The 26,760-nt window shown below is 43.3% G+C and overlaps 1 protein-coding gene across 6 annotated transcripts in view; it reads left to right on the forward strand.

The window, feature by feature from the left end:
• Positions 1-26,760, forward strand: part of nrxn2b (neurexin 2b) — a 690,784-nt gene that overhangs the window by 312,161 nt on the left and 351,863 nt on the right. For 5 of the 6 annotated variants that reach the window (XM_047590093.1, XM_047590084.1, XM_047590056.1 and 2 more), the window contains 5 exons: positions 9,401-9,562; positions 19,147-19,585; positions 21,178-21,561; positions 23,285-23,488; positions 26,233-26,259. In XM_047590093.1, coding sequence (XP_047446049.1) covers positions 9,401-9,562; positions 19,147-19,585; positions 21,178-21,561; positions 23,285-23,488; positions 26,233-26,259 — 1,216 coding nt within the window. The remainder of the gene's footprint in view (positions 1-9,400; positions 9,563-19,146; positions 19,586-21,177; positions 21,562-23,284; positions 23,489-26,232; positions 26,260-26,760) is intronic. The other variant, XM_047590066.1, reaches the window with a different exon arrangement.

Genomic DNA, 26,760 nt, shown 5'->3' on the forward strand with positions numbered 1-26,760 from the left:
CAGAGACATTTATAATTACTTTACAAAGTATACAGTTGAATAGTTCAGCGACATATCAAGTTTGAGCTCTGACATCTGTCCAAACTTTGAATTGTAGCACACAGACAAGAGGCAGAAATAAGCCGCAAACCAAACGCGGAAAAGTCGCAGAAAAGTAAAAACTTACCCCAGATGTCGATTCACAGCAGATTAGTATTATCAGAGGACCTACGTGTTATGAGAACTGTGGCAGGTAATTTGCAGTGTGATTTTTACTTAACAAATGTGGACGATTTGCACCTGATTAAGATCACAGGTGATCTCTGTGTGTGTGTCTTATTACAAATTACCGGAGGTCCCCAGGTAAAACTAATCCCGTGCGAATAGGACTTTTGACTGCAATTTGTAACTTACTATTTGTAATCCACCCACTGTTTTAGTCAGAGTAGTGGACAGAACAACACTTGCTGTGTTTCCATTCCCCTTAGAAATGCATGAAACCCAAACATTTCAAAAAAGCTCTCAAATATCATAAGCTAAAAGACTCATGAGGTGGTTTTTCAGACGTATCCATTTTATTTCAAACATGTGCAAGAGTAGGGTGCAAATAACTGTCAGATTTAAAGTTTTAACTTTAAACTTAGTCAAGTAGAGACAGTGAATCACTAAAACATTTAGGCCCCAGTAGTTGGCTGATTAGCTTCTCTTCTGCTAATATACGTAATATACGTACAATGTTTCTGGTATTTCACATGAGGACTGAATAGGCTCTCGGCCAATTGAGAGGAAACTGACATAGCCAGCGTGTAATGTATCACCACGTGATTGGCTGAGCAGTGATAGGGGCGTGTCCTACTATGTACAGGAGGCTTAGATTGACAGGTCTAGTGTGACGCTCCATGTGAAACAATATGCTGTCGAGACAGCTCCTGTATCTCTTTTTAATGGACACTTTGTTGAGAGTTGTTGTCACTGGCCCCACTTCAGATCATCGGGCTTAATGTGTCCCCCCCGAACCAGAATTAGTTTGACACCTCTGATCTAGACATTTACGTTCCTGACCAACAAACTCACTTTCCAGTTAAAAGCAGCGGGATGAGAGCGCTTGTAAACCTGCGTGTAAATTGTGCTCGGCGCTACTTGCTTTCACTGGACTTTTCCGATCAATAGATGAAAGCGTCTGCCCGTTGATGCGGACCGCGAAGAGAGCAGCCTGAGAAACTCTGAACTGTGTGCGATCGACCCCTCATTAACACTAACACTAACTTATATATTTCTTATACTTTACGGGCCTCACCCACCCCCTTGCATGAAGAGACCCCCCCTCCCACTTTCCAATCTCTTTTTGTCGTTGTTGTTTTTTGATATAGAGATTGCATTGAGTATATATGTATATGTATATATCATGGCTAACATATATACATACATATATGAGCTGTCCTAATATAATCAATACGGCCATGAGACATTTAGCCACACCCTGTTGATTTATTTCTTTTTTGTTTATTTGTTTTCTTTATTTTGTTACTTCTATGAGTTTAACTTCAAAATTAACTCACTAAAACGAATAATGACCTCACTCCCTATCTTGCTGGAACAAGAAATGAAAAAAAAAAAAAAAGAGGGGAGACTGACTTTCATTTTCTGGTGAATAGAGGGTTGATGCCGCGAGGAAAGAGTCCGGCCGATCCGTCATGAGACGCTGGAGAGCTGGAAGAGGAGAGCGTCACGCGCTGAGAGCCGCCGTATCCGGTAGCGTCTCGCTCTGCCTCAGCTCAAATTAGACAAGAGCGATGAAGCGTTTTTTTTTTTTCTTTTATAAGCTCAGAAATACGAAGAACTTTCAGAGGCAATCATGAGAACTGCAATCATGACAGCTCTATTCACCAAATACAGGGACGTCTTTTCTCCCCTCTCAAATTTCCCCTATTCTTTAAAAAACCCTCTCATTTCCGTTGATTTCATCCGTGGTTGTCGACAACCGGTCCCATCTTGTCCACCTCCAAACTGACAGTATCCAGTGGTCGTGTCCCCGCACCCTATTTGCATGTTCCCGTTGGCTAGAAAGTGTCCACAACATCAGCATCCTGTCGGGGTGTAAGCGCTGCTCTAGCCCAGCACGTGTCCGTCTGTTGTACACGTGTCTACATGGGTCTTTATGTTGCCTTCTTCCAAAGCCAAACACCTTAACACTTAAAATCCTCCCCCCCTCATTTTTTTTTCTTCCATTTGTCTGGTGTTGTGGTGCTCTGCGACTACATTAACTCCCCCATTACTTCCCTACGTTGCTGCATCTTGCCAGACGGTTGTTTTTATTTTTTTCTATTTTAACCGTTGATCTGTTTGTGTTGTGTCCTCCTCGTCCTCCTCCTCCTCCTCCTCCTCCTCCTCCCCCTCTCCACCCACCATTCTCTGTGTCATCCTTCTTCCACGTAAGTGCATGGCTTGTGTGTCACCCCGTTAGCTTGGATGGGTTCATTTTGTTTCTTCTCAACCAAAACAAACCCTCGTCACATGAAATAACGCATTCAGTCCCAAAATCTGGATCTGGTTTGAGCAATCAAATTGCAGAGGACTTTTAAAGAATCCTCCCACTCTTGCCACCTCGACTAAAATTTACTAAAACGGTGTTACTAATTTACTGTTTGAATCAAACCTTTGTTGTAACTGTACTAACAACCATTTTTGTGTCTGACTTTCCCTTACTTACAAAAGTACTAACCGATTCCGCTCACCCTCCAACCCTTTTAACTCTTTTTGGCATACAGATAAAAAAAAAAGAAAAAAAAAAAGAAGCTCCCGTTACTTTCTTTACCCATCATTTTGAGATCTGCTGCCAGAGCTACAACCGCCCCAAACCTCCCAGCCCTCCCTCATGTCTTTACTAACCGTAGTATAGCTTATTTCAGGGACCCATGGCTTAGTTTTCCAACCTCCGAGCCCGTCTGACATCGTATTTTGCGCCACGATTGGGCATTTTGACAAGCTGCCAGACACCTATCAAAGTCCAATGCCGGATGGGAAACAGTTCTTTCCTTTTTTTTTTTTTTTGTCCTGAGAAACTTGACTTGACCGGAGCGAATGCTTGGGGACTTGTGTAAATGTGTAATGTTTTAAATCCAAGTGATAACACATTGTTTCTTCCTGCAAAAGATCTCTGGCAGTAATCAGATGTAGAACCGACCCTGGTAAGTAAGCCTGGGGCCTTCCCTGCATGGATTATTTAACGGTGAAGGTGTCTGCACTTAGTCACATTGTGCTGTATAGGTTAACTAAGAAATAAACTGCAGTACGTAAAGGCTGGATGTTTGGAATCATGACAGTATATCAACGCCACAAACAAATAATCCATTTTTCCACCCTAGTTAGCTTCTGAAGATCAGCAGACAGTGGATGAGCTGTGAGTGCTGAGGTCATAGACTGTATATAAATATGTACAATGTGTCCCCACTTCCTTGCACCGGTTAAACTGAAGCCATTTTCCCAAGGATAGAGGTGGCGCCGCTGCTTTATGGCTTTAGAGCCAGAGTACTGCACTCTGCTCTACCTCCACCAGTAGTAAGGAAATGTGGGATTATGCACTGTACTTTTTTTTTTTTTTTACCACTCTCTTTTGCCACGGTATCGAAGCATATTGCATTCACTTGAAAAAAAAACAAACAAAAAAGAAACAAAAGCAAAAAAAACAAATGTTATTTATTGGTTTGTTTTGGTACATATTTTTTTTCCTGGTATTCTGAGTAATTTATTTATTTTTTTGGTTTGTTTTTTTTGAGTAGTTGTTTTCTTTTTTGCTGAGGTTTTTTATTAGGTGCTTTTTTGAGTAACTAATTTGTTTTCAGTTTTTCTGAGTGAGTTATTTATTTATTTATTTATTTATATTTTCGTTGGTTTTCAGGGTCATTTTTTTCCCTGTTTTTCTGAGTAATTCGTTTATTTGAGTATTTTTTTCCCTGTTTTTTCGACTAATTTCTGACCCATACTGCAGCCAGTCACCAGGGGGAGCTCTACTTGCTTTGGCTTCACTTTTAAGAAGCGAGTCCGCCATCTATCTTTAAACAGTCTATGGCCGAAGTACAGTGAGAGACTGTGTGCAGATGCATCTCCAAGAACTCGTGTTTCGGCACTTTGAGCTTTATAAAGGACTAACTAAGCTGCATTCAGAAAGTGTTTTTTTAAATGAGTTTCTTTTTTTGTGTGTGTGTGTGTTTTTTTTTTGGTTTTTTTGCGGTTTTTTTGCGGTTTTCTTGCGTTTTTTAGCGTAATCAACAGCACAGTTTTGACTAATGTTGTTTACATCCTGAAAGGCAGATTCACTTTACGGAGCCCCCGGCTGCCTGCAATCATGGAGTAAGAAATGTGCAATGAGCTAGTGACACACTCAGCTGAACACACCTCAGGGCTCCACGGAGAAGAGTCCTAGTTCTCCGTACACGTTCACGTGAAGCCCCATTACAGAAGCTTTGCTCATCTGTTGGCGGCTGATGATTTATCAGTCACGACGGAGACGCCTTGGATAGGGAGGTTAATAGCGTAAAAGGAAGCATTGCTCCATCAGAGGACAACGTAGGCGGCTTACATGACGACATGAAACAGCTTCGCATGATTGTGAGCTTCTCAATTGCTTCGTAGTGTATTCAGCATTGTTTTTTTCTGTTTGTACGGGGCTAAAGAAATATTTGTAGACCAGCTGTGTGGAAAAACAGAAATCTAATAGAGACAGCAGTCAAGCTTTTGAGTCTGTGTGTTTTCCTCTTTAAATAGGCCCGCATTTTATTTATTTATTTTGTGTGTGTGGTGTTGTGTTAGCTGCTTGTTTCGAGGTTGGTGTAAAAGGAAGAACAAAGCCAGTGGAATGATTCACACTTGAAAATCAGTCGACAGGGATGCTAGAAAAAGTCTTAATTAGTCAGTTGTATTTTTGTACTTATTGGGCCTTCCTCCTCCTCCCCCTCTTCTTCTTCTTCTTCTTCTTACGTTGTCACACTAGGCTTTGTTTCGACAACTGTGATCACGCAATTGCGGCAAATTATTTTCAAGCCATATTGTTGTCAGGATCTCAAAGTTTGTTTGTTTGTTTTTTTTCCCCAGCGGTAGAAAACTTTTTTTTTTCCATGCATAAATAATAAGCTTTTTTATGATATAACTCTGTCTACATATATATACTGCAAAGCTCTATATAGGCCGCTCACTCACGTCTCTTGCACAGGCACTAAGGTTTTCATCCGGTGACCTGAATGTGGATTTCAGCCGCCATTAATTTTACCTGTGAGCTGTTGTCAAGTGTAGACAAATAACAGAGGGCCCTAATGCTGGAGGAGGTTTACCTGTGAAAGACGCTGCAGCGTTTCATCAAAGCGAATCCGCGCTCTCGAGTGATTTATTGTTTCTGTGACCTGGTGTTCAGTCAGATTCACTGAGAGGGAGCAGGAGAGTGACCATTATGATCAGGGATGTCCCACTCATTTATTTTTGTCCGTGATTCCTACCACGCATCCTTATTTTTACTGCTTGCCTTTACAAGTAACCAGTGCGACGCATACGATCCGAATGGCTCTTGAAACGCTCTTCCTTGATCTTTTCCTTGTTCTATCCCTCTCTCTCTTGTCCCTCTGCAGACTGTATAATATCAGAACAAACTTATACAGGTGTAGAGCTTCCACAGAGATCCCTTAGTTAATCGCTTGTTGATTGGCATTATTCTCTCAGAAGGATTAAAAACTCTTCTTAAATGGGTAGCAAAATACACTTTTGTCCACAAATACTTTTTTTTCATGTTCTGAACTGAGATATGCAGTACTACCAAATGAAATGATTTGTCTCTGTAAAAACTAGGGTTGGTTCTTTAAAAGAACCAGTTCCAACTGGTTTAATTCATCGATATCATTGGCCTTCATGCTTATCGATTCCCCTTATCGATACTTCTCGTGCCGAATCTTTACGTCCCAGACCAGATGGTGGTGGTAAAACTGCCATAAAACGAAAAAAGAGGAATCGTTACGTCTCACCTTATCTCCTACTACCGCTTATCCTCACTAGGGTCGGGTGGTTGCTGGAGTCTATCCCAGCTGTCGTCGGGCGAGAGGCGGGATACACCCTGGACAGGTCGCCAATCTATTGCAGGGCTAACACAGAGACAAACCAATCATTCGAACACTCTCGCACCTTGGGTCAATTTAGAGTCATCAATCAACCTACTGAGCATGTCTTTGGAGGTGGGATGAAACCGGAGTACCCGGAGAAAAGCCACACAGACAAAGGGAGAATCTTTACGTCGAAGCACGTCATTCACATAACATAACAACAAGGAAGACGCTATGACAGAGAGACTGAAATGGTCCCAAGTATGGGAACTGTCATAGCCCAAGGTGCAATTTAGCCAGCACCGTAATTTCAAGCAAGAGCGGCAACACCACCCACACGATGAAGGATTTGTTGACGACGCACGTATTAAATTCCGAGAGTGCCGTGTGCAGCCATCGCTAAATCTCATCAGAGCAGTGCTAGTGAGGGTCCAGTGACCAATTTCCTATTTGTTTTCTTAAGCTCTTATCTGTTGTTTAGAAAATTGCTGTTGATTACACGAAATCCCGGTCTCCTACTTTTCATAGACCAAAAATTCACAGGCAGATGAATTGATGAGGGAATCGATAAAGAATCGGATCGGTAAGCAGAATCGATAATGGCATAGGTATCAATAAAATCCTATCGATGCACATCCCATCCTCATTTGCAACCCCTGTGTGTGAAATAAAATAAAGAATCAGTTTTTATCAACTGCTGATATCAGTTCTACAGGACCTGCTTACCACAATTAATAAGAATGATCACAAAAACCAGAGTCTCTCAGAATCATTATATTTTCCCCATTGGGATTCTTTCAGAATAAGAAACAATCTGCGCGCTCATTATAAGAAACTATTTGAGGTGCAAATGTGTGCGTGTTGTTTCAACCAGTAACCTGTGATATCATTACCCCTTCCCTCCTTACTGTTAGTGATGCAAGCGCTTGTAATGTCAATGGGATGAATGTGCAGACCGGCAGAAAGGGAACACCAGCTAACAGTCATACATTTGTTTGTCTTTTTGTGATTTCTTTAGTGGTTCGTATCCTAAATTGTTTGAAATATTGACACATTGTTGAATAGAAAACTGCATGTATTAATGCATTTTGTTTGTCTTTAAAGTGGTGGTACTCTGGGATAATAATAATAGAGGGCAAGAGAAAGAAAGAACATATATCTCTAATTTCCTCTCTGAGCTGGGAACTTTATAGGTGTCTGGCAGCTAGCCATTGCTAGTCCTTCACAGGTCCAAAGAGTACATTCAGCCCTGAAGATGTGCCATCAGCAACTGTTCGTAAAATATTTCCCCTCAAAATCTTTCACGGTCCTCGCTTAGCCATTAACAGTATTGATATTCTTGAACTCTTTAGTCAACTCTTGAATTTCTTGAACGTTGCAGCTTATCCTAGAGGTAGATGGCCCAACCAAAGTCGGTAGAGTCCCCCTCCCACCGGTTTCTCCTCCTTAGCCCAGTAAAGTCTCTCTCATCACTACAGGACAAATGAAGTGGTCCTGCCGAAAGCCCGGTCCGAGACCTCCAAAGACGACCCCACATGCCAGCACTGTGAACTGCAGATTTTTTTTTTTTCATGCCAAATACATCTGGACGATATGATCCTTCTTTTTCACGAGTAGCAACAGCAGACATAAAAATGAGTTGCCCTGTTAAGAGGGGAAGTACAAGAAAAAGAAAAGAAAAAAACAAATCCAAGGAAAACAGAAGATGCGATCTCAGCTGGGGCGACTGATCTCTGGAGTGCAGTTGCTAAGGTGCTTTAGGAAGCATTTTGCCATGGTTGTGGACCCGCATGTCACATCGAATCAAAGCGTATTTCTTTTTTTGTGGATAACAGCTATATTTGTGTGTTATTTAACAACAAAGTACCAAAAAAAGTGTGTCTGCGCTCATAAACTTCTATCTGTTAAAATTATGCTAATGCAAAGCAAAGCATTAGTCTCTAGATCCGTCGTGACAAAAAGAAGTCACACCATATGCAAAAATGGCCCTGGAAATGGCCGAAAATGTAAAGCTGGACCTCAATGAAATTATAGCCCTAGTTTCGCATTTTATGTGTACGGAGGTAATGAAAAGCAGATGGTTGTGTACGTGGCTCCCAGGAGTGCTGTATTTGTACATTTATGCAGAATAACAGATGTTGAATCAGAGACTGGAGTGCTTCACTTTCACCCAGGCCAGCTCTTTGTAGGATAATTAGACAATAAATTGGTCAGTGAGTGTGAAAGTCTCTCCCGAATCCAAAAAAGCACAATTTGGCAGGATGTCTATGTTCCAGCGTAGCATGACTCCGGTACTGATAGCTAATACGTTCATGATGTAGCGCAATTAATCAAATTATACCTACGAGTGATTTCCTCAAGTGTCTCAGTTTGCCGCCACGTATTGAGTTTAAAGTAAAAGCACAGGGTTTTTTATTTGCGATGACCCCTGGAAAGATCTGAGTTGAGGAGATATTAATTCTCCAGGTATTCTTTGAGCTGACGAGGTCCAGTGTAAACAGCTCCTTTACCACGTCCTTTAGGGGTTTGGCGTTGCGTTTACTACAGGAGTAGCCTACAGGCACTACAGGCAACATCATTTTAGCTCAAAAGGACTCCAGAACAGTCTGGCAGAGTCTCGGAAATGTACCAAAAGTTGCCCCCCATGACCCGCTTGCGGCTGTGTGTTTGATTCTCAAATCTACCTGGCACCCACTACTCTCCCGGCAATCAAACATTCAGCTCAAAAAGTGTAACCTTGCACAAAATACCAGACTTGAGCCAATTAAATATTGAAAGAAAGAGTTATTTTTACTGATATTTCAACTTGAATAAAGGCTGGTTCAGGGAAGGAGTGGAGCGGAATAAGCTTCGCCGATCACAGGGAAAGCCTGGTTAGCATTCTAAATGTAGCATTACGTGCAGGGTTCCGGTTTTAGCACAAAAGTTCAGATAACACTTGATCCGGTACGTCTGCAGATGCTCACTTCTTATCCTTTATTGCTGAATTTTGATATCTTTTAGGAACACTTTTTTTTTTCCAGTGCATACAGTTAAAGCTTCACTTTGCCTTTAGTCAGGATTGTTCTTTTACCACCGGCAGTGATTTCACAGTCCCTCAGTCCTCCAATCATTGTTCCATTGGTTTTCTCTTAGCAACTGCACTCTAGAGTGAAAGCCCTCAGTCTGACTGGCACCAAAAGCAACCAACCAATCGATACTATTTAGGGGACAGCCCCACCTATTACTGGCATTTAATCCAATCTCTTCCTTGTTTTTCCTCCCATTTCTTCTAATTTCTTCTCTATATGTCTATCCCTCTGTCCTCTTCTATCTCTTTTGGGCCGTGCCTATGCCAGGTGACCATCTCAGTTGATGGCATTTTGACCACCACTGGTTACACCCAGGAAGATTACACCATGCTGGGCTCCGATGACTTCTTCTACATTGGAGGGAGCCCCAACACGGCGGACCTGCCGGGATCACCAGTCAGCAACAACTTCATGGGCTGCCTCAAAGATGTGAGTATCTATGTGTGATTCTACACTATCCCGCATATAAACCTTTTGTAGCTGAAATGTTTTATTTAACTACTTCAAGCCCTGTCTACATATAAAGTGTTTCACTTAGCACAGACAACTTTGTGGTTGACTTTCCGTTGCTAGTGGAGGTCCCAGGCTCTGGTTACCCTGGCACCAAACTGTATGAGACTGTCCCACTGGTTGTTGCCCCTATCATGTCACCCTAAAGTTGAGATTAGGTCAGCGTTTTCTCAGATTTTTCACAAGTATAAATGGCTCACACCCACGTAGGTTACGTACGTAGGTTACGTACATAGGTTACGTACGTATGTTACGGCGTCTGTGTCCTGCAGAAATTGCATTTGACCAAGGTGGGCCCATTTTTACGTGGTTTATAGAGGGTATGCATTGATGTCACTGCCTCCTGGAGCCACGTACCCCTGAGTGGCAAAAATAATGGTGAAATGTAGAAGTAAATAAAATGAGACTGGGGGAAATGTAGATTGACAAATTTAAGGAAAGTTGAACTCTACAATGATTCATACAAACTACGAAATAACAACAATTATGTGGCCAGAAATCAGTTCTTCTGATATTTATAAGGACCTGATTACACCAACGGGAAATACTATACTTACCAAAGTATTACCTTTTGTTACTTTATACAACACAGCTCCAATGGCTTTGTACTAGAGCGTCCCGTTATTTGGAAAAGAGGATTAGCCTCATGTTTAGTTAGTTTCAGCTCATTTCAGTTATGATAAATGTAGCTAAATAAAAGATGCTAGCGCTAAGAGCTTTGCTGGGAAGTGGCGTTAACCATACAATACTGTAGTGATAAAAGGTTGACGAGGAGTGATTGTAATTTATTGTTGGAGCTGAAATAGTTACTGTCGGCCATAACTACACCAAAACAACAACATCCACAAACTTGTCTGACAGCCCTCCAGGACGTAACTTAAGAAGTAACTTAAGGTAAGACTTCATCAAAAAAATACAGCATAAATTAATATTACCTGTTCTGTGTCTGGATTCCAGTTGTTTCTTCTAACGCAGTGACCCATTTACTTCTCTTTACTTTGGCAGATATCTGTAACAATATATCTCAGACTGCTTTTCAGATCTGTTGGTTCAGTCAATCTCACAACAGCTCTTTACATTTTTAGAGCCTATGATTCAAACTAATGCTGCTAATCTCCATTCTTAACTGTCACTTCTAGCTGTGACATCACGTTCATACCCGCTATAGGCGCCATTGTTATCCCCCTGAACACATCATCAAAGGTTTACCTGAGCACTGTCGATCCCATGGAGACGTCTTTCCAGTCGGGCATCTATGCTCTGACTGGGTTGTTCTGATTAATCACAATGAAAGTCAGTCACACAAACAGTGACAACATGTGACATGTTTTACGTAGCGTCATCTTCACACGCAGTCACACACAGTTGCGTTTGTGTTAACTCACACAGTCTCTTGAGATTCGTCAGTATGGGCAGATACAACTCCCATATGTGAGAGTAGGAGGTGTCAGACACTAGGTATCCCGTGACTCTTTCGAGTGTGTTATTTCCTGCATGCCTCCTCCCTCCGTGCAACTACGAACGCACACCAAACACATACAGTGTGTGGGCTGCAGGGAAACAGAAAGACTCACACAAGCATAATAACACATAGCCACACATAGTGATGGATGGATATGTAGGGGACAGCTGCCTTATAAAAAAAAACTTTACTTCAACTCAACTTCAACAAAATAGTTTTATTCTCACCGGGGCTTTAATTCATGGCTGAAGAAGCTGTCAAGAGGACCAATCACAGCTTAAAGTATTATGCCCTTGTAAATGTAATGACTTGTATAGAGGCGACGCAGCATGGTGCCATTGCATTTCCTCATAAAACTGCGCTGATTGAATAAGTAATTACTTTTGCCATCGCTTTTAATGGATCGCGCAGTAATCACCCTATCTCCAACTTAATTACGCCTGTAGAATTACATTTTCATTATTTGGGTTGCTATCGGGAGGGATCCCTCGTGGGTCTTAAAGTTCCCAAGGCGTTTAACTGTCCCCTCTCTCATCAAGACAAGGCTGGATTTACAGTCAACGTACAGACGGAGCACGGGGAAGGAGGAGCGGGGAGAGGGAACGACAACAAATAGACATGGAAGTGAAGGAGCAAAGGTCTGGGAATGGAAAGAGCAGATGGTTTGAGAGCAGATTGTTTTAGACTTTTGACTACACTGATGATCCACCTAGTTAGTAGTTGATTGGCAAGAACTTTAAAGAGGAAATGAGGACGAAGTAGTGAAAAGCGGGGGAATATTAAAAAAATGAAAGTTAAATATGTCTAGTATTAGAAAGAGGAATTATTGCTGCAGATCTTGGAAGATTGCATCAGAACGTGATCGTTTTAGGTGAGACGTTGGAGAGAAAATGGGAAGGAGGAAGTTCCAGATGAAATTAGGGTTTTTGACCTTCCGCCAAGACCTGAATGTGTTTTTGTTCCAACTTTATTTATTGAACATTTTGAAGATTCTGGACAGACAGTGTGATATACAGCCTAAATCTTTAAAATATGGTACGGCATTGTTTGTCACATTTGAATGTTAACTCCCTCCCCATGTACACCCCACCACCCCTTAAAGGCCAATCGCTGAAATGAAAAAAAAACAAAAAAAAACATGATAAAGAGATAGATCTAAAAAAAAAGATAAATAAAATTAAGAAAAAAACACATAAAACAGACTAAATACTAATAAAATAAATATATAAATATGAAACAAATTCCAAAAAGACAATAAAAAAAACAGAATAAACAGAATTAAACATAAAAAACTAAAAAAAACGTAGATAAATAAAACAATGAAAAAAGACCAAATAATAATGAAAATAAATAAATGAATAAATATTAAATAAATGACAAAAACTCATTTACACACATCACTCCTCCAGCTCAAAAGAGAAATCTGTGTATATATTTCAAAAAAGGGCTGCATTTGTTACTTAGCAGCTTATGTTTCAAAGCTTTTCAAAGCTGAACATAGAATTAAAAATTGTCCTTTGAGATGAGTGCTGTTACAAATGACAAGATGTTGCTTTTTTTTTGTTTTAACACAGTGTGAAGTAGCATTGCACTGGGTTAGCAATATAATTGAGTACATTTGCAACGTTTTTTTTTATTATTTTATTCAACGTTACACATTGACTAAAAAGACTCATCATAGTTAATATGTATAAATATATTACTGGAAGCATCAGGCCTTACGGTCTTGACTACATGACTACATCAGCTGGACTGAGCCAGAAAGACAACCACGCAAAAAAGGCATCGAGGCCGCCAGCATTGAGAATTACCCAGAGCAGCAGGTAGAGCCGTAGTAGTAGTAGTAGTAGTAGCTGAAAGTAAAGAGGAAAGTGAGTGGTTGGTGGTGGGAGGGGGGGCAGACAGTGGTGTGTTTCATCCTGTGCGGGTTCAGTAGCACAGCGTGGATTATCAGTGGTGTTATGGTCCGGGGCAAAGCTTTCATGCCGCCACCGTGGTCAAATGCCTTTGATACGCTTGGCCAGCACCCTCCAGGCAGCAGAAATCTAAAGGAAGAGCACAGCAGAAGAGGCGCAGAAAAAAAAGGGACCAAAAGAGACACTGACGCTCTATGAAGTTTTTATTTGCTTCGTGTGTGTGTGTGTGTGTGTGTGTGTGTGTGTGTGTGTGTGTGTGTGTGTGTGTGTGTGTGTGTGTGTGTGGGCTCCTCCGTGTCTGTGTGCTCAAAGACGCCCACATGCTATGATCATACGCTGCGTGATGCGAATGTGTGTTTTTCAAGGCTCTGAGAGGTGGTGGTGGTGGTGGGGGGTTGGGGGGGGGTGTGAAAACAGGTCTCTTTGCTGCTCATCCCCCAGTCTTGTTTCCACAGATTCCTCTCTTCTCCCGCATGTCACCATCTGTCTCTCTGCTCGCAACCTCCGCCGCTCTATTTCTCTCGCAGACAGTGACCTTGCTATCGCCCATTTCGCGCTACCCTCTCCATCTCAGTCTATCCACTCCTGCTCGTCTTTGTCACTCCCGTCCTGCCTCTCTCATCACTTCTCTCCCTCACTCCCCTTTCTCCCCCACCCCCACCCCCACCCTCTCTCTCAGGGGCAGTTTTTGTGTAATTACGTCCATGGTAGCGCTGTTGGTGCACCAGCTTTGCCATCCTGACAGCCAAATTAAAAATTGATTTCTTCGACTGATTCCATGCGCTGGATGAATGCTCCTGCCCTCCTCCGTGCCCTCACTTCTCTTTCACTCTCTTTCCCCTTTCTGCCCTCCCAACTTCATATTGATGCTCTGTCTCCTCGTCTGCGGCTTCCTGCTAGTCTCACCTTCGCTTCGCTATAAAATCTACTGGACTCACCCATCGCCTGACCTACCACGCCGACATTGACTTTGCAGTGGGAAGGGCGCCTCGGCCCTTTTTTTTTCTTCCCCTTGTTTTCTTGTCGCTAAGGCAACAGCTATCAGTAGGATGTATGCTAATGCTAACATGCTACCAGAAACTGTCAGTAAATGGCACTAAAGTTGATTAATACGTACAATATTTGTTAAATTAGGACTATCAATCGGTTGCAGCGACTGCCCCAAAGCTCCAGACCTGCAGGTTCCCAATGACAAATCAATGGAGTCACACCTGAGGGAGGTGCTGGCTCCGACTATGCTATATTGTTAGAACAGAAGGAAACAACACGCATGAAAAGTCATATATCTGATTTCAGAAATTCAGTAAACTATAGTAGATTCTACATTCAGCAATGTTCAATTCTAAAATTCAAAAGAGGGGTCAAAAAGCTGTATCTACTATTAACTGTGTTCTGGACTGTGACCTTTGACCCTTTGGTCTTTCTGTTCTCTGTGGACAGACACATTTTCTGCTCTTGAGTCTTTTGGCTTGTTAGCCCTGCCACACTGACAGACACACACTCCTACACTATGTAGAATCCAAAGAAGCCAGTGGCAGGCTGCTCTTTTTCCACTGTCACAGCTTTATTCAGAACGCCTCTCAATACGATGCATACGACTGCTATAGAAACCATCAACAATATACGGATCATCAATCATCACTGTCAACCCAATAAAATGGCTGAAAATGGTTTTGATAGTTAATCCTCAACCAAATCCACTTCTTCTTCAACCATTGTGGGTGACAAAACAGCTATTAAATCAACACAGCAGTCCACAACAGATGGAGTTTGTCAGATCTGGCTAGTGAATACGCTGACGCCACCGTAACGCCTGGTATCAGGCCCTGGTGTCATCAACTCAAAATCTGATTGGTTAAAGCAACAGTCTGATCAACACTGATTTCATGCTACGCGCAAGTGGAAACCTCCGGATAATGAAGCCCATAAAGAAGAGCAAAAAACTGCAGTTCATCAAGTGACCACTTGAGGCTCCAAAAGGGAGCAAATCCCCATAGACCGCCATGTTCAAAAACCCAACTTTACAACAATATTAAACATGTTTACAGTGTAGTACTTAAAACAGTTTTAGTCTCAATAATTTATTTCACAATTCATAACAACTCAGTATCAGAGTGTGGGCGGAGTAAAGATCATCCAACATGGCAACCACGGGCTCCGCCCGCTTTGGGCTTCATTTTCGAGGTTGAGAATTCAATGGTTGATGTCACGATGGATTTGTCTATAATATATAGAGTCAATGACTGGAGCGCTGGCAGAACTGATTCTGAAGGCCTCTCCAGGCAGATTTCTTTGACCCTATCAACAAATCATGGCTGAAATGTGACTGGATAGGAGCTTTTATGTGAAAATATGTGTTTGGAAGCATGGCTTTGAGTCAGCCAGTTCACCACTGAGAGAAGCATATTTTACAACATGGATCTGGAAATTCAGGGTTTCCAGGTATGAAAGAAGTAAAGAAACTCAAGGATTCATACAGAACCTGGCTCCGACTCAGATCATGTACTTTTGCATATCAATTGATGTCTCTTAGTGGGTCTTCTATGCTTAAACCTAAAAGAACTGAAAATGCTGCGCAGCAAACTGGAACATATTATTATTATGGACTGAATTTTGCCACATATAGACCTAGCATCCACGCTCTGTTGCTCACCTAAAACAGAGGATATGTAAACATCCCAGTTGTGTTTCACCTGGATGGGCATCAAACCAAGACTTTCAGTTGTGATAACTAGGGTTGAACGACTTCAGATTTTTTTAAAAATGGACTAACATGTGGTTAAAGTCGCACATGAAAACAGTAGAAAGTAGCGCTTTGACGACACCGACGACAGAATACGTTTTTATATCGCTGCCAGCCGACAGTGGTGGAATGGATTTGTCTAGATTTGTTTTCAAGTGCAGTCACTGGGGCCACATTGCACACGCTGACCTGATCTGCTGCAACACGTTTCAAGCTTGATTTCCTGCCTCAATCTTTTCCCAGCATGCTCTGCAATCCATTGTATATTTTGTTTTCGTGGAGGCAGAGCAGAAAGGCAAAGGGAAAAAAAAAATAAATAAATAAAATGAAAATAAATCTTCTCCTTCCTCCTGGCGCCTTTACGCTCCCACACCTAACACTCTTTTTTCGAACACCTTAAGCCGGGCGAGTTCACGCCTTATTAGCTGCCAGTTTTAGCGTTATCGCGGCTAATTACCAGGACTAATCTCCGCTAATGACGACATTATGAGGTGTACAGTACATGTGGCAGCGTGGCCAATGCAGGAGATAACCAAAAGAGAGTGGGGGAGGGGGGGCTGACTTGGTTTCAAGAATAACTCCAACGTATCTGTGTTCCTGTTGAGCATTCTGTGCCTGTGTGTAGGTGTAGTATTTGACAGAGAGGACGAGCGAGAGTGTGTATGTGCGTGGAGAAAGAAAGTAGGTAGGATTGGAGGGCGTTTGAAAGAGACACTGTGAGAGACAATGAGAGATGACAGCAGCAGTCTGGACACATGAGGCAGTCAAAAAAAACAATACAGCCAACCATGTCGCTAACGGCTAGTCTCAAGCATTAGCTCATAGGCAAATGAAATGCAAACAAAATAAAAAGCTGATTTTTACTGCGCAGGTGGGTCAATATATAATTGAGGGACTTTTGATGTCCATGTGATATAGCTTGCATACATTTTTATTTGAAGTAAAGAAAAACTTCTTTTTTTTATGGTCATTATGATCATGTCTGTACAGAATTCATAAGTATTTAGTATGGAATCAAACACTTATTAATAAAAATAACTAGGTATCACTATGAATTTAATGACAACCACTAAACCACATTAGCTAAATGATAATAGAATGAACTTATTCAAAATTTGAGCTCTGTGCACGAGTTGTGTTTGAGTAAATGCTTCATGCAGTGTGTCATTATCTAGAGTGATTCTGACTTTTGTCATAGAAACTTCAGAGTCCTGGCTTTCAAATGAGACCAAGACCATGTGTGTTCACAAACTGCATACAGTTTACTTTGGGTACGTCCTAAATAGGTGTTTTTTTTGTTTGTTTTTTGCAAAAAGGCTGGAATGAGGTTAAGTTGAGAAAATCGTGACAGATATTTCTTTTTCGGCAATATATCAAAGTTTGTATGGAAAATAACAAATTCTATCTGTGACCAAGAAATCACCTTCAGCTAAGTTACCCATAACAAACACGTTACATTACACCTGTCAAGGAAGTGTGTTAAATCCAAATCACATGACCTGCTCCAAGGTACGTTCTTCCTCCTCTTTCTTATTATATATAAAGTAGTGTGTGAGTCAAGTGTGAATTTATCACATGGTAACAGTGTATTTAAAAATAGCTTTCAGTTTCAATTTACTCATTTGTGTATATAATATTTAGAAGAATCTTTCCGTAAAAATGCCATGTGGTGATTGGTTAGAGGCGGCCATGTTAATTTTAGGCCTGAAAACAGCTATAATGTGATCAACTATGATACCCGTCGACTATGATGAACTCAAAAAGTCCCACAATTATATATTTTTACCCACATAATGATTCTTTTGATTTAGTTCTTCTCATTGTTTAGGCAGGAAGGCAGCAGGATGCAGAACGCATCTTCTGCCGCCATCAAACCCGAGAGTCTCCTCAACCCCACAGCTCAGACAGCGGCACGAAACAAAGGCAGAAACGAGGAGAAGGCTTTTTTTTATTATTATTATTTATGCATTTCTTATTTTTTTCTTTTCTCCATTAACTGTCAGCAACTGCGTGTAGGTGTGTGGGAGAGCGTGAAGAGAAAACACGCAAACAAAGAGACCTCAGCTGGTTCACGCTATTACCTCGAGGACGGCCTTTCAAAACACTGTGTACAGAGCGTCGAGCAAATAAAAGGAAAGCTAAAACTATAAAAGACAAGAGTAATTTACTTTGCCTTTAGCGCTTAATCCATTATGAATGCGCACAGCGAGGCATAAACGCACACTTTGAGCTAAGACAATAGAGCTGTATTTCATCAAAGGTTGCGGGAGACATTTGCATTAAGGCTGTGGGCAACGCTCACTTCTTTCTGTTTTATGAATATCCCCCGAAGTCTTTTTCATTTTTTTTCCTCTTCTTGCATGTTTACTTACATTCGTGAGCTGCTCTTTCTTTTTTTTTTCCTCTCTACAACAGTTTGCACACATTATGGATTTGACCAAAGAGTCGGAGCTTAAACTGCTGTGTGTGTTGTGTACCCGCATGACCCCAGCCCTCGCAGGCATCAGTAGAATCGATGAAAGCGTGCCCTGGGCCGCTCGCGGGGCCTCGAGTGGTCGCTCAGTGTCAGTTTCTGCGTGTGAAGGATTTCCTTACCGAATTATTCAGCATCAGTAAGCTGGGGGTTCGTCTGACCTAAATTTCTTGTCAGGGAGATGGTGGAGAGGAGATGCAGTAGCAGTTGAATAAATTATTATTTTTTTTCAATCATGTTTTCCCAGCAGCTGCTATAGATTATACTTAAACCAACTAAAGCAATTAGCATGAATTTGCAAGCTTAGTTCTGCAGCTGCATTATGGTATAGCTACTGCAAGTGTTGGTTGACATGTTGTTGCATATCCCATCACTTCTTACCTACTGCTGTTGGCTAGGCTGGTTAGCTGGTGTCTTCTTGTTGGTTGCTAGTCTTTAGCGAACTGCTAGCCTGCTCCTTGGTTTTTCATTTGGATTAAGCTTCTAAATGTGTTTTATCTCGGATATTGGCAGAGAGTACAAGTGTTGGTTGACATGTTGTTGTGTATTCTATCACTTCTTACCTACTGCTGTTGGCTAGGCTAGTTAGTTGGTGTCTTCTTGTTGGTTGCTAGTCGTTAGCGAACTGCTAGCCTGCTGCTTGGTTTTTCATTTGGATTAAGCTTCTAAATGTGTTTTATCTCGGATATTGGCAGAGACATGTTGCGTATTCTATCACTTCTTACCCACTGCTGTTGGCTAGGCTAGTTAGCTGGTGACTTCTTGTTGGTTGCTAGCTGGTAGCTGACTGCTAGCCAGCTGGTCAATTTTTCAGTTGGACTGGGCTTCTAAATGTGTTTTGCCTCGGATCTTGGCTTAAGGGATCTGATCCTGTATCTTTATGTTTAACCTGCTCTTTTTGCTCCATAGGTGGTGTACAAGAACAACGACTTCAAGCTGGAGCTGTCGCGGCTGGCCATCCTGCGCGACCCCAAAATCACCTTGAACGGCGACTTGGTGTTCCGCTGCGAGGACGTGGCCGCCCTGGACCCCGTGACCTTTGAGACCCCCGAGTCCTACATCTCGCTGCCCAAGTGGAACACCAAGAAGACGGGGTCCATCTCCTTTGACTTCCGCACCACGGAGCCCAGCGGCCTCCTGCTGTTCAGCCACGGACGCCCGCAGGGTCCGAAAGAGCAGAAGCCAGGGAGGGAGCTGAAGACTGATTACTTTGCTATGGAGCTCCTTGACGGGTATCTGTACCTCCTGATCGATATGGGCTCTGGGAAAACGAAGCTCAGGGCCAGCAACAAGAAGGTCAATGACGGGGAATGGTGCCATGTGGATTTCCAGAGGGAAGGGAGGAAAGGTGAGCGTGGCTTCACGTTAGCAAATGGACAAGATTTTGCATTGTATAGTACGGTATTCTCATTTGACACGTAATATGTTCCAATATTTTTATCGAGATTAGGATTCATGAGTGGTTTAGCCTTCTGCGGCAATTTGACGCCATAGCTATGGCAACAGCGGAGAGCATGCTCATACCCTAGTGGCGTAGCTGACATGAACCTCCCCAGAAATGTAGCTACGAGCCACCGCGACGCAGACCACACGAGCTGTGAGGTCCGCTTGGTAGTAGCGTGTTTCTGCTTTCGTATTTCCGACTTCTTCTCCGTCTCCCAAATTCTCGAATTGATTGTTTTGGATCAATAATGACAGACCACATCGAGGAATGAGGAGGTTCAGAGACATTTTTACGACTCGTCTTCGGTGAAATTTTGGAGGAAGTCTTGAATTTGAAGCAGGAAGCAGAAACAAAAATTAACCCTAGTCTATGTGCATAAGCTAGTGATGTTTGATACAGGTTTGTTGTGTTGCCACAACTCAATAGTATAGTTATTTTTCTACATTACCTCGAATGACTGAAGTATCAAAAGTATCGATATTTTGATTTGAGAGTCGGTTTCAGAGCACAAACACCCGGTATCAGAAGTATCGATATTTCAGTATCGATACGCACACAAGCATAGACTTTGACCTAAGCTAAAAATTAAAAAGTAGAAGTACACTTACAGGTACAGCTTTACAGTTGGGAGCTTATTATCCATTGCTAGCTCCCCAGACGTGCATTTGGACTGACCATGGATTAATTCACGCTCCTGAATATCCCGGGATTGGGGAGAATTGACGCGACACAGAAATAGTAACACATTCAAAGTATGATACGGCCTAAATGTATTTTTCATAGCATGCATCCCCTCAACTGCTTCTCTCTGATTGTGGCCGCAAAGCGGGAGCATCTGCATGCCTGGGTGCAAGGTGTCTGATGAATGATCTGTAGGTGGGCAAGCACCTTGGACGTTATGTCTCCCCCCGTAATGGTGTCTCCTTAATGAAGGAGGGTGCGAGCGAGTGTGTGCGCTTGTGCACGCGTGCGATCTCACCGCTGCTCCGGCTGTAATTGGCTTTTAATAGAAAATTAAGATGGAGTCGTTAATCACAGAAAGCGAGAGGGCCTTTTGTTTCACCCACTCCCTGCTGCATTCTGCTTCCCTTCTCCTCCATTTAGCTCATTATAGACACATTAGACACATGCACACACACACACACATACACTAACCTGTCATCCATCCCCTCTATTACTTATATGTCCTTCTGTCTCTGAATTAGCCACCTACCGCCCCTCCCACTCATCCGCTCACACTGTCGCCCACTCGCTCAACCACTTGACCTCCCACCTGCTTGCCCCTCCTATTCTGATGACACACATCTTCAGTCTGTCCCTTTGAGGCATTAAAACACACATTCAATCACTCACTAAATACTGCTCTCAGTCAGGCTCATAAGCTGTTTTTATTTATGTAACTGGGGTTAAACAAACGCACCATTTGTCAGCGTAGCAGATGAATAATGGACCTTCATGACATAATATGTTATTCTTTGCTCCTGTTTCTCTTTTAGGATCTATTTCAGTCAACAGCCGCAGCTTGCCCTTCAGCTCTCCGGAGGGCAGCGAAATCCTGGACCTGGACAGCGACATGTACCTGGGCGGGCTGCCCGAGTCCAAGTCGGACCTCATCCTGCCGCCGGAGGTCTGGACGGCCCTCCTCAACTACGGCTACGTGGGCTGCGTCCGCGACCTCTTCATCGACGGCAAGAGCCGCGACGTCCGCCGCCTGGCCGAGATCCAGAGCGCGCTGGGCGTCAGCAGCTTCTGCACCCGCGAGCTGCAGAAGCGGTGCAGCAGCGCCCCCTGTGGCAACGCTGGCCTGTGCAAAGAGGGCTGGAACCGCTACATTTGCGACTGCACTGGCACCGGATACCTGGGGACCAACTGCGAGATAGGTAAAGAGGGTAACACAGGAGAGACTGGGTGTGTGCTAGCATATAAAGTAAATGTCCCAACGGAAATCACCGATGCGAGGCAGTGAAATGACTTGAATTGTGAACCAGATACAAGACAAACCATGTAGAATGAGCATTTGGACATATTTGACAACATTCCTGCTTGTATTTGACACAATCGAGCAGCTGCTACTATAGTAGGAGTAAGAGCTCCACGGGGAGATGTGTGTGGACCAAATGCCAGCCCAGTCTCAGTTTGTATCTGTGCTAGGAGGCGCGGGGGGGTGGCCACCAGGCTAAAGCGCTGAGGCTTTGGCAGCAATGTGGCAGAGCAGCCAGGCCTACTGCCGCCATCTGTGCCAATCACGCGAACCCGGGTGGCACACACGCCGCGGTGGAGCGCGGCGAGCTAGTCAAATAGCACTGCGTCTGTCTGATTCAGCCCAATTAGCCGCGGGCACCTCGGGCCGCGGCTTGCCTTTGCATGGCCGTGGTGGTGGTGTTGGTGGTGGTGGTGTGTGGGTCGTGTGAGTCGTGTGAGTCGTGACATGGAGTTTTGAGGGACATGGAATGTAATGAGGGAAGGAGGGACTGGCTACAGGATCAGGACAGTCGAGGCAGAGGACGAAGCCTTTATTTTGATGGGGTGATGTTTAAGCAGTTGCTCTGATATGATATTTTTTTTCTGATGTTCTTCTGCCATCTAGTGGAGGTTTATGTTACCGCAAGTGTTTTCCACTTAATTCATGGAGGAGCAGAGTGTGAGGGGAATCGTCGACGGTCTCTTTCGCTAAAAGGTGGAAAGTGTGTTTGTTTAGGGTGCGTGACTCTTCTGTAAAATATACCATCACTGCTTGTACCCGATTGTCCGCCTATGGCAGGGATTCTCTGCATCTTTTAAGCATCGTGCCTTTGCACACTCTAAAAAACCTAAGCCCCCGAAGCTCTCTGACAGTGACTCATGTTAGCCCACGGTGACATGTCTCAACCCACGCTGCAAGATAAGAGCAGTCTCCACAGACAGCAGTCTATTTATGGCTGAGCAGTAAACACAGTTGCACCTGTGTGTGTGAATGAGGATGTTTTGGAATCCGGCATCTCTTCCGTCGCCGGCAATTTCCTGGGACTGACACTATAAATGTAAAATGTGAAACTTTGGGGGCTGTGGTGGATGGGTTAGAGGAGCAGGTTCGGGACCGAAGGGTTCCCACGAGTCCACGACTTCCCCGCGAAGTGTGTCACGATATGTTTGCAAGAAACCCGGGAATCTGCATTTTAAGGATTTTCAAAAACAGAAACGAGACGGAAAGTCGTCGCCGCGCAGTCTGCGCGTTGTCACCGAGCCCCATATACATGCCTGAGAAGTGCCACGAAATTGACACTGTTTGATCGGCGTGATGACTTTTCTGACGTGCGTGACTTTGATCTCCTCTGTTGCCGAGTGTTCCCTTGATCTCACGGGGTAGGTTTGACATCCGAATACGGCGGTTTGACAAATGGAGGATATTATACAAGTGACGGCCCCATTTGAAATAGTTGAAAGGCAAAAAGGAAATGTTGTATATTCACAAACTTTTTTGATCGGTGTAAGTAGTTGAAATTCAATTTAATTTAAATCTGTAGTGTAGTCGGATCTTTTCCAAACAATTAGATTAAGGACTGATCATTGTCTATCGTTCTAAGTTAATATATATATGTTTCGTCTCTCCTTCACCCTGCGCAGAGGCGACGGTGCTGAGCTACGACGGCAGCATGTACCTCAAGATCATCATGCCGGTTACCATGCACACGGAGGCCGAGGACGTGGCGCTGCGCTTCATGTCCCAGCGGGCGTACGGCTTGCTCATGGCCACCACCTCCAAGGAGTCAGCGGACACCCTGCGGCTGGAGCTGGACGGAGGCCGCGTCAAGCTCACCGTCAACCTCGGTAGGCCCCCGTGACTCATCGTGGATGCCAGCCTTTTCACCCTCCTGCCCCCTGCCCCTCCCCCCCATGTCTCCTCACCGCCTCTGTACTTTAGCGTCGTTTGCCTCCAGAGTACGAACTATAGTTCCTGTTGTCCGATTGGTTGGGCGGGGAGCGGTTTCTAAATTTGTCCCTCAGTTACGTCGGAGATTCTTTAATTAAATAGGCACGGTTGGCGGTGCATTAGCTTTTGGCCATCATTATCTGTTGATTTAGCTGAAGGACGCCAGCAGTGCTCAGAGTATATTTGTTTGAGAAAACTGGGGTACAAATAGAGAAACTTCTGCTCAACAAACTGCTTGCTGCAGGAGAATTAGATAAAAAAAAACAAAAAAACTTGCAGTAATTAGTGTTATTTTCTGACTACTACTACCCCTTTCTGCATTCCTGCCCTTCCGTAAAGACCCATAGCTTCTCATCCTCTTAAAAAAAAAAAAAAGCTCCATCTCTAACAATTCTCCTGGCCCAGCCCTGAGCCTTAACCCACTCACCTGTCTCTAGAAGCTTCAAGGTGACCTCGCTTCTGTCTTGCTCTTCCTCATGGTCTTTGCATTTTTTATTTTTTATTTTTTTTAGTTAGTTTACCAATTGGTAGTTGGTCCATTTCTGCTGTGGGCTAATTTGAGGAATCGTCGTCGTAGGCAAATTACCAATATGCTGAAAGAGGAGGATGAAATAGGGATGAGGATTGTACAGATTGTAAAGTGGATAGAATCATAGAAGGGGCAAATGCATCCCCTCTAATAACTTGCCGCCGAATGTGGAATATTGACTTATTAAAATTTCATTGGGATGAGTATTAGTGCTCCGGGGGAGATGGGTTTGACCTTCCCTCGCTGGATAAGCCTTGTCCCAATCCTATAAAAGACCAGACTTTCAGCAGTGAACCTGGAAGAGCATGACAGAGGCGCACACTGGAATATGAGCCACCGTAGAGACGGGAAGGAGTGGGGGTAGGCGACGGTGGGTAAGAAAAAAAAAAAAAAAAAAAAAGGGCCATTCCTCTCTCTTCTCCTTCACCCTTTCTATTTCTGTCACCCCACCTGGCCAAGCTCAGAAGATGGAACTTTTCATCCCTTCAATGGCCTGTATGTCTGCGGCCCTCGGATCAAACAGCCAGAGAGGCCGGCTCACAGCTGTAGCTGTCACGCGCATTTGTACTTACCCCCCGGGTGACGCCTCGACCTGCTAGCGATCCCCTACACTTTTGACACCTCGAGAAAATTCACGTAGCCCGTCAGATGCTGTAGCTCGGCGGAGGCTTGATATAGCTCTTTTCTAAGAAAATTAATTAGCAGCTAGTCCAAGTGAGACACCATCAAAAAGGAACCCTACTCATCTGTTAAGGCCTTAATCCTTGTTCCGATAATTAAAATCCTGGTAATTCATCACTAGGAATAGCGTTAATTGCACAAATTTAGCCTTAATGATATGCATTAGTAGCAGATAATGACGATAACCTGTTCAGTGCGCCGACTAAAGCTAAGTCTGCCATGCTAACACTGTCAGTTTAGCGCTATTATAGTCAATCCACATCCTTTAGGGACGTTTTTTACATTTGTCGGAATAAAAAAACACGACTCGAGTTCAGAAAACTGATTACAAACACGTGTGAATGCATGTTAATGGAGCTCCTCTACCACTACTACTACTTCTACTACTACTACTACTACTACCTCCACGTCTCTACAGAGTGATGCCGGTCCCTGGCTGTTTGTGTCCACTATTCTGTAGCGGTTGACAGCTCGAGACCACAACTCAGCCACGCTGCCACATGCACATTTGCACATTTACCCCGCAGCTCTAGCTAGCGTCTAGATGGGAGACAATAGCAATTGATGAAAATGAGGAAGCGGGATTGCTCCGAGTCAGATCCAGTCTCTCGCTCTACCAGACGAATCTCATCAACCCGGCGCTATTCGCCGCGCTCCTGACGAACCCCTCATAGACGACAGCGTGCGGTACGCTCTTTATTATTTACTCGCAGTTTGTGTGCACCAGGCATACGGTGGCTGGGATGTGCAGATCACCCTTCCTTGTCATTCACACCGTTGGGTTTCTCATACCCGGAGTGCCGCAGAAGGCAAGCGCCTCTCAGATCTGTGAGGAAGCGGGGCTAAAGTTAAAAGGTGCGAGATGCTGCAGCTGCTATCGTGATAGCGGATTCAGGAAAAAAAAAAAAAAAAGGTGTGAGCGTGTTCTGAAAGTTTTTAATTGATTAGATTTTAATCTAATTACGACCAAAACATTATCTGTAATCGCAATTATTCATTGAAAAAAAAAATTGATTTAGCTGCATATTATGTTGAACCTTTGCATCATTTATGTCCAGAAATCTGATGAAACAGATTTGATATCACCCCATCCTCGCATACTGCACTGACGGTACCGCGTAAGTCTTGCTTTCTGCTGTGCTTTGAGAGTATTGGGCAACAAGGGATGGATTGTAGGAGTGAAAAAAGAAAGAAAAAGATGGAGGTAAAGGGTGATCCTGACTCAGAGCCTGTCCCCGGATGGTGGCCCAAGAGCAATGTTTGGTTGTCTGCAGAATGTACCTTGAAGGATGTAAAATGTCTTTTTTTCTCTCTCTCTTATCTTTTCTCTTCTGTCTTTATTTTTTTTCCTTCTTCTTCTTCTCCCTCCTGTCTCTTTCTTTCTCCTTTTCTTTTTGTTTGATCTCACCATTTCGCTCTCTCTCCCGCCAGATTGTATCAGGATAGACTGTAGCCTCAGTAAGTGGTTCTATCCATTTTTCTGACTAAAATGTTTCTGTCTATCTCATCCTGAATTCTGTGCAGTGGCGCTTATTCTTCTCTCCTGTCCCCATGATTCGTGACATTGCCCATCTCATTTCAGTATTTTATAACCCTAACCCTAGCCCTAGCCCTAGCGCTAACCCTAACTCTAACCCTAACCCTACCTTGAAGGACATTTTTCTCATTTTCTTCCATTTCATTTGTCTGTTTGTACACTTGTTACACCTGATCTTCATTGTATTTTCCTTCTCCATCCATAAGTTCTGTCCCTTTAATTTCTCTGCTTTTTGTCACACACTTAATTAATGTTTCACTGGTGTAATTATCAGGCTTTTCCTTCCCCCCGCCCTCCTCACTTGCCTATGATTGTTTATTTATTTCTTTATTTTCCACTGCCTTTCCCCTGCTTATTACCCATTCTAGTCATTTTCCTGTCAACCTTCTCCAAAAAAAAAAAAAAAAAAAAAGCAAAAAACA

This window comes from Mugil cephalus, chromosome 1 (genome assembly GCF_022458985.1).
Source record: "Mugil cephalus isolate CIBA_MC_2020 chromosome 1, CIBA_Mcephalus_1.1, whole genome shotgun sequence".
In the NCBI taxonomy this organism is placed as follows: domain Eukaryota; kingdom Metazoa; phylum Chordata; class Actinopteri; order Mugiliformes; family Mugilidae; genus Mugil; species Mugil cephalus.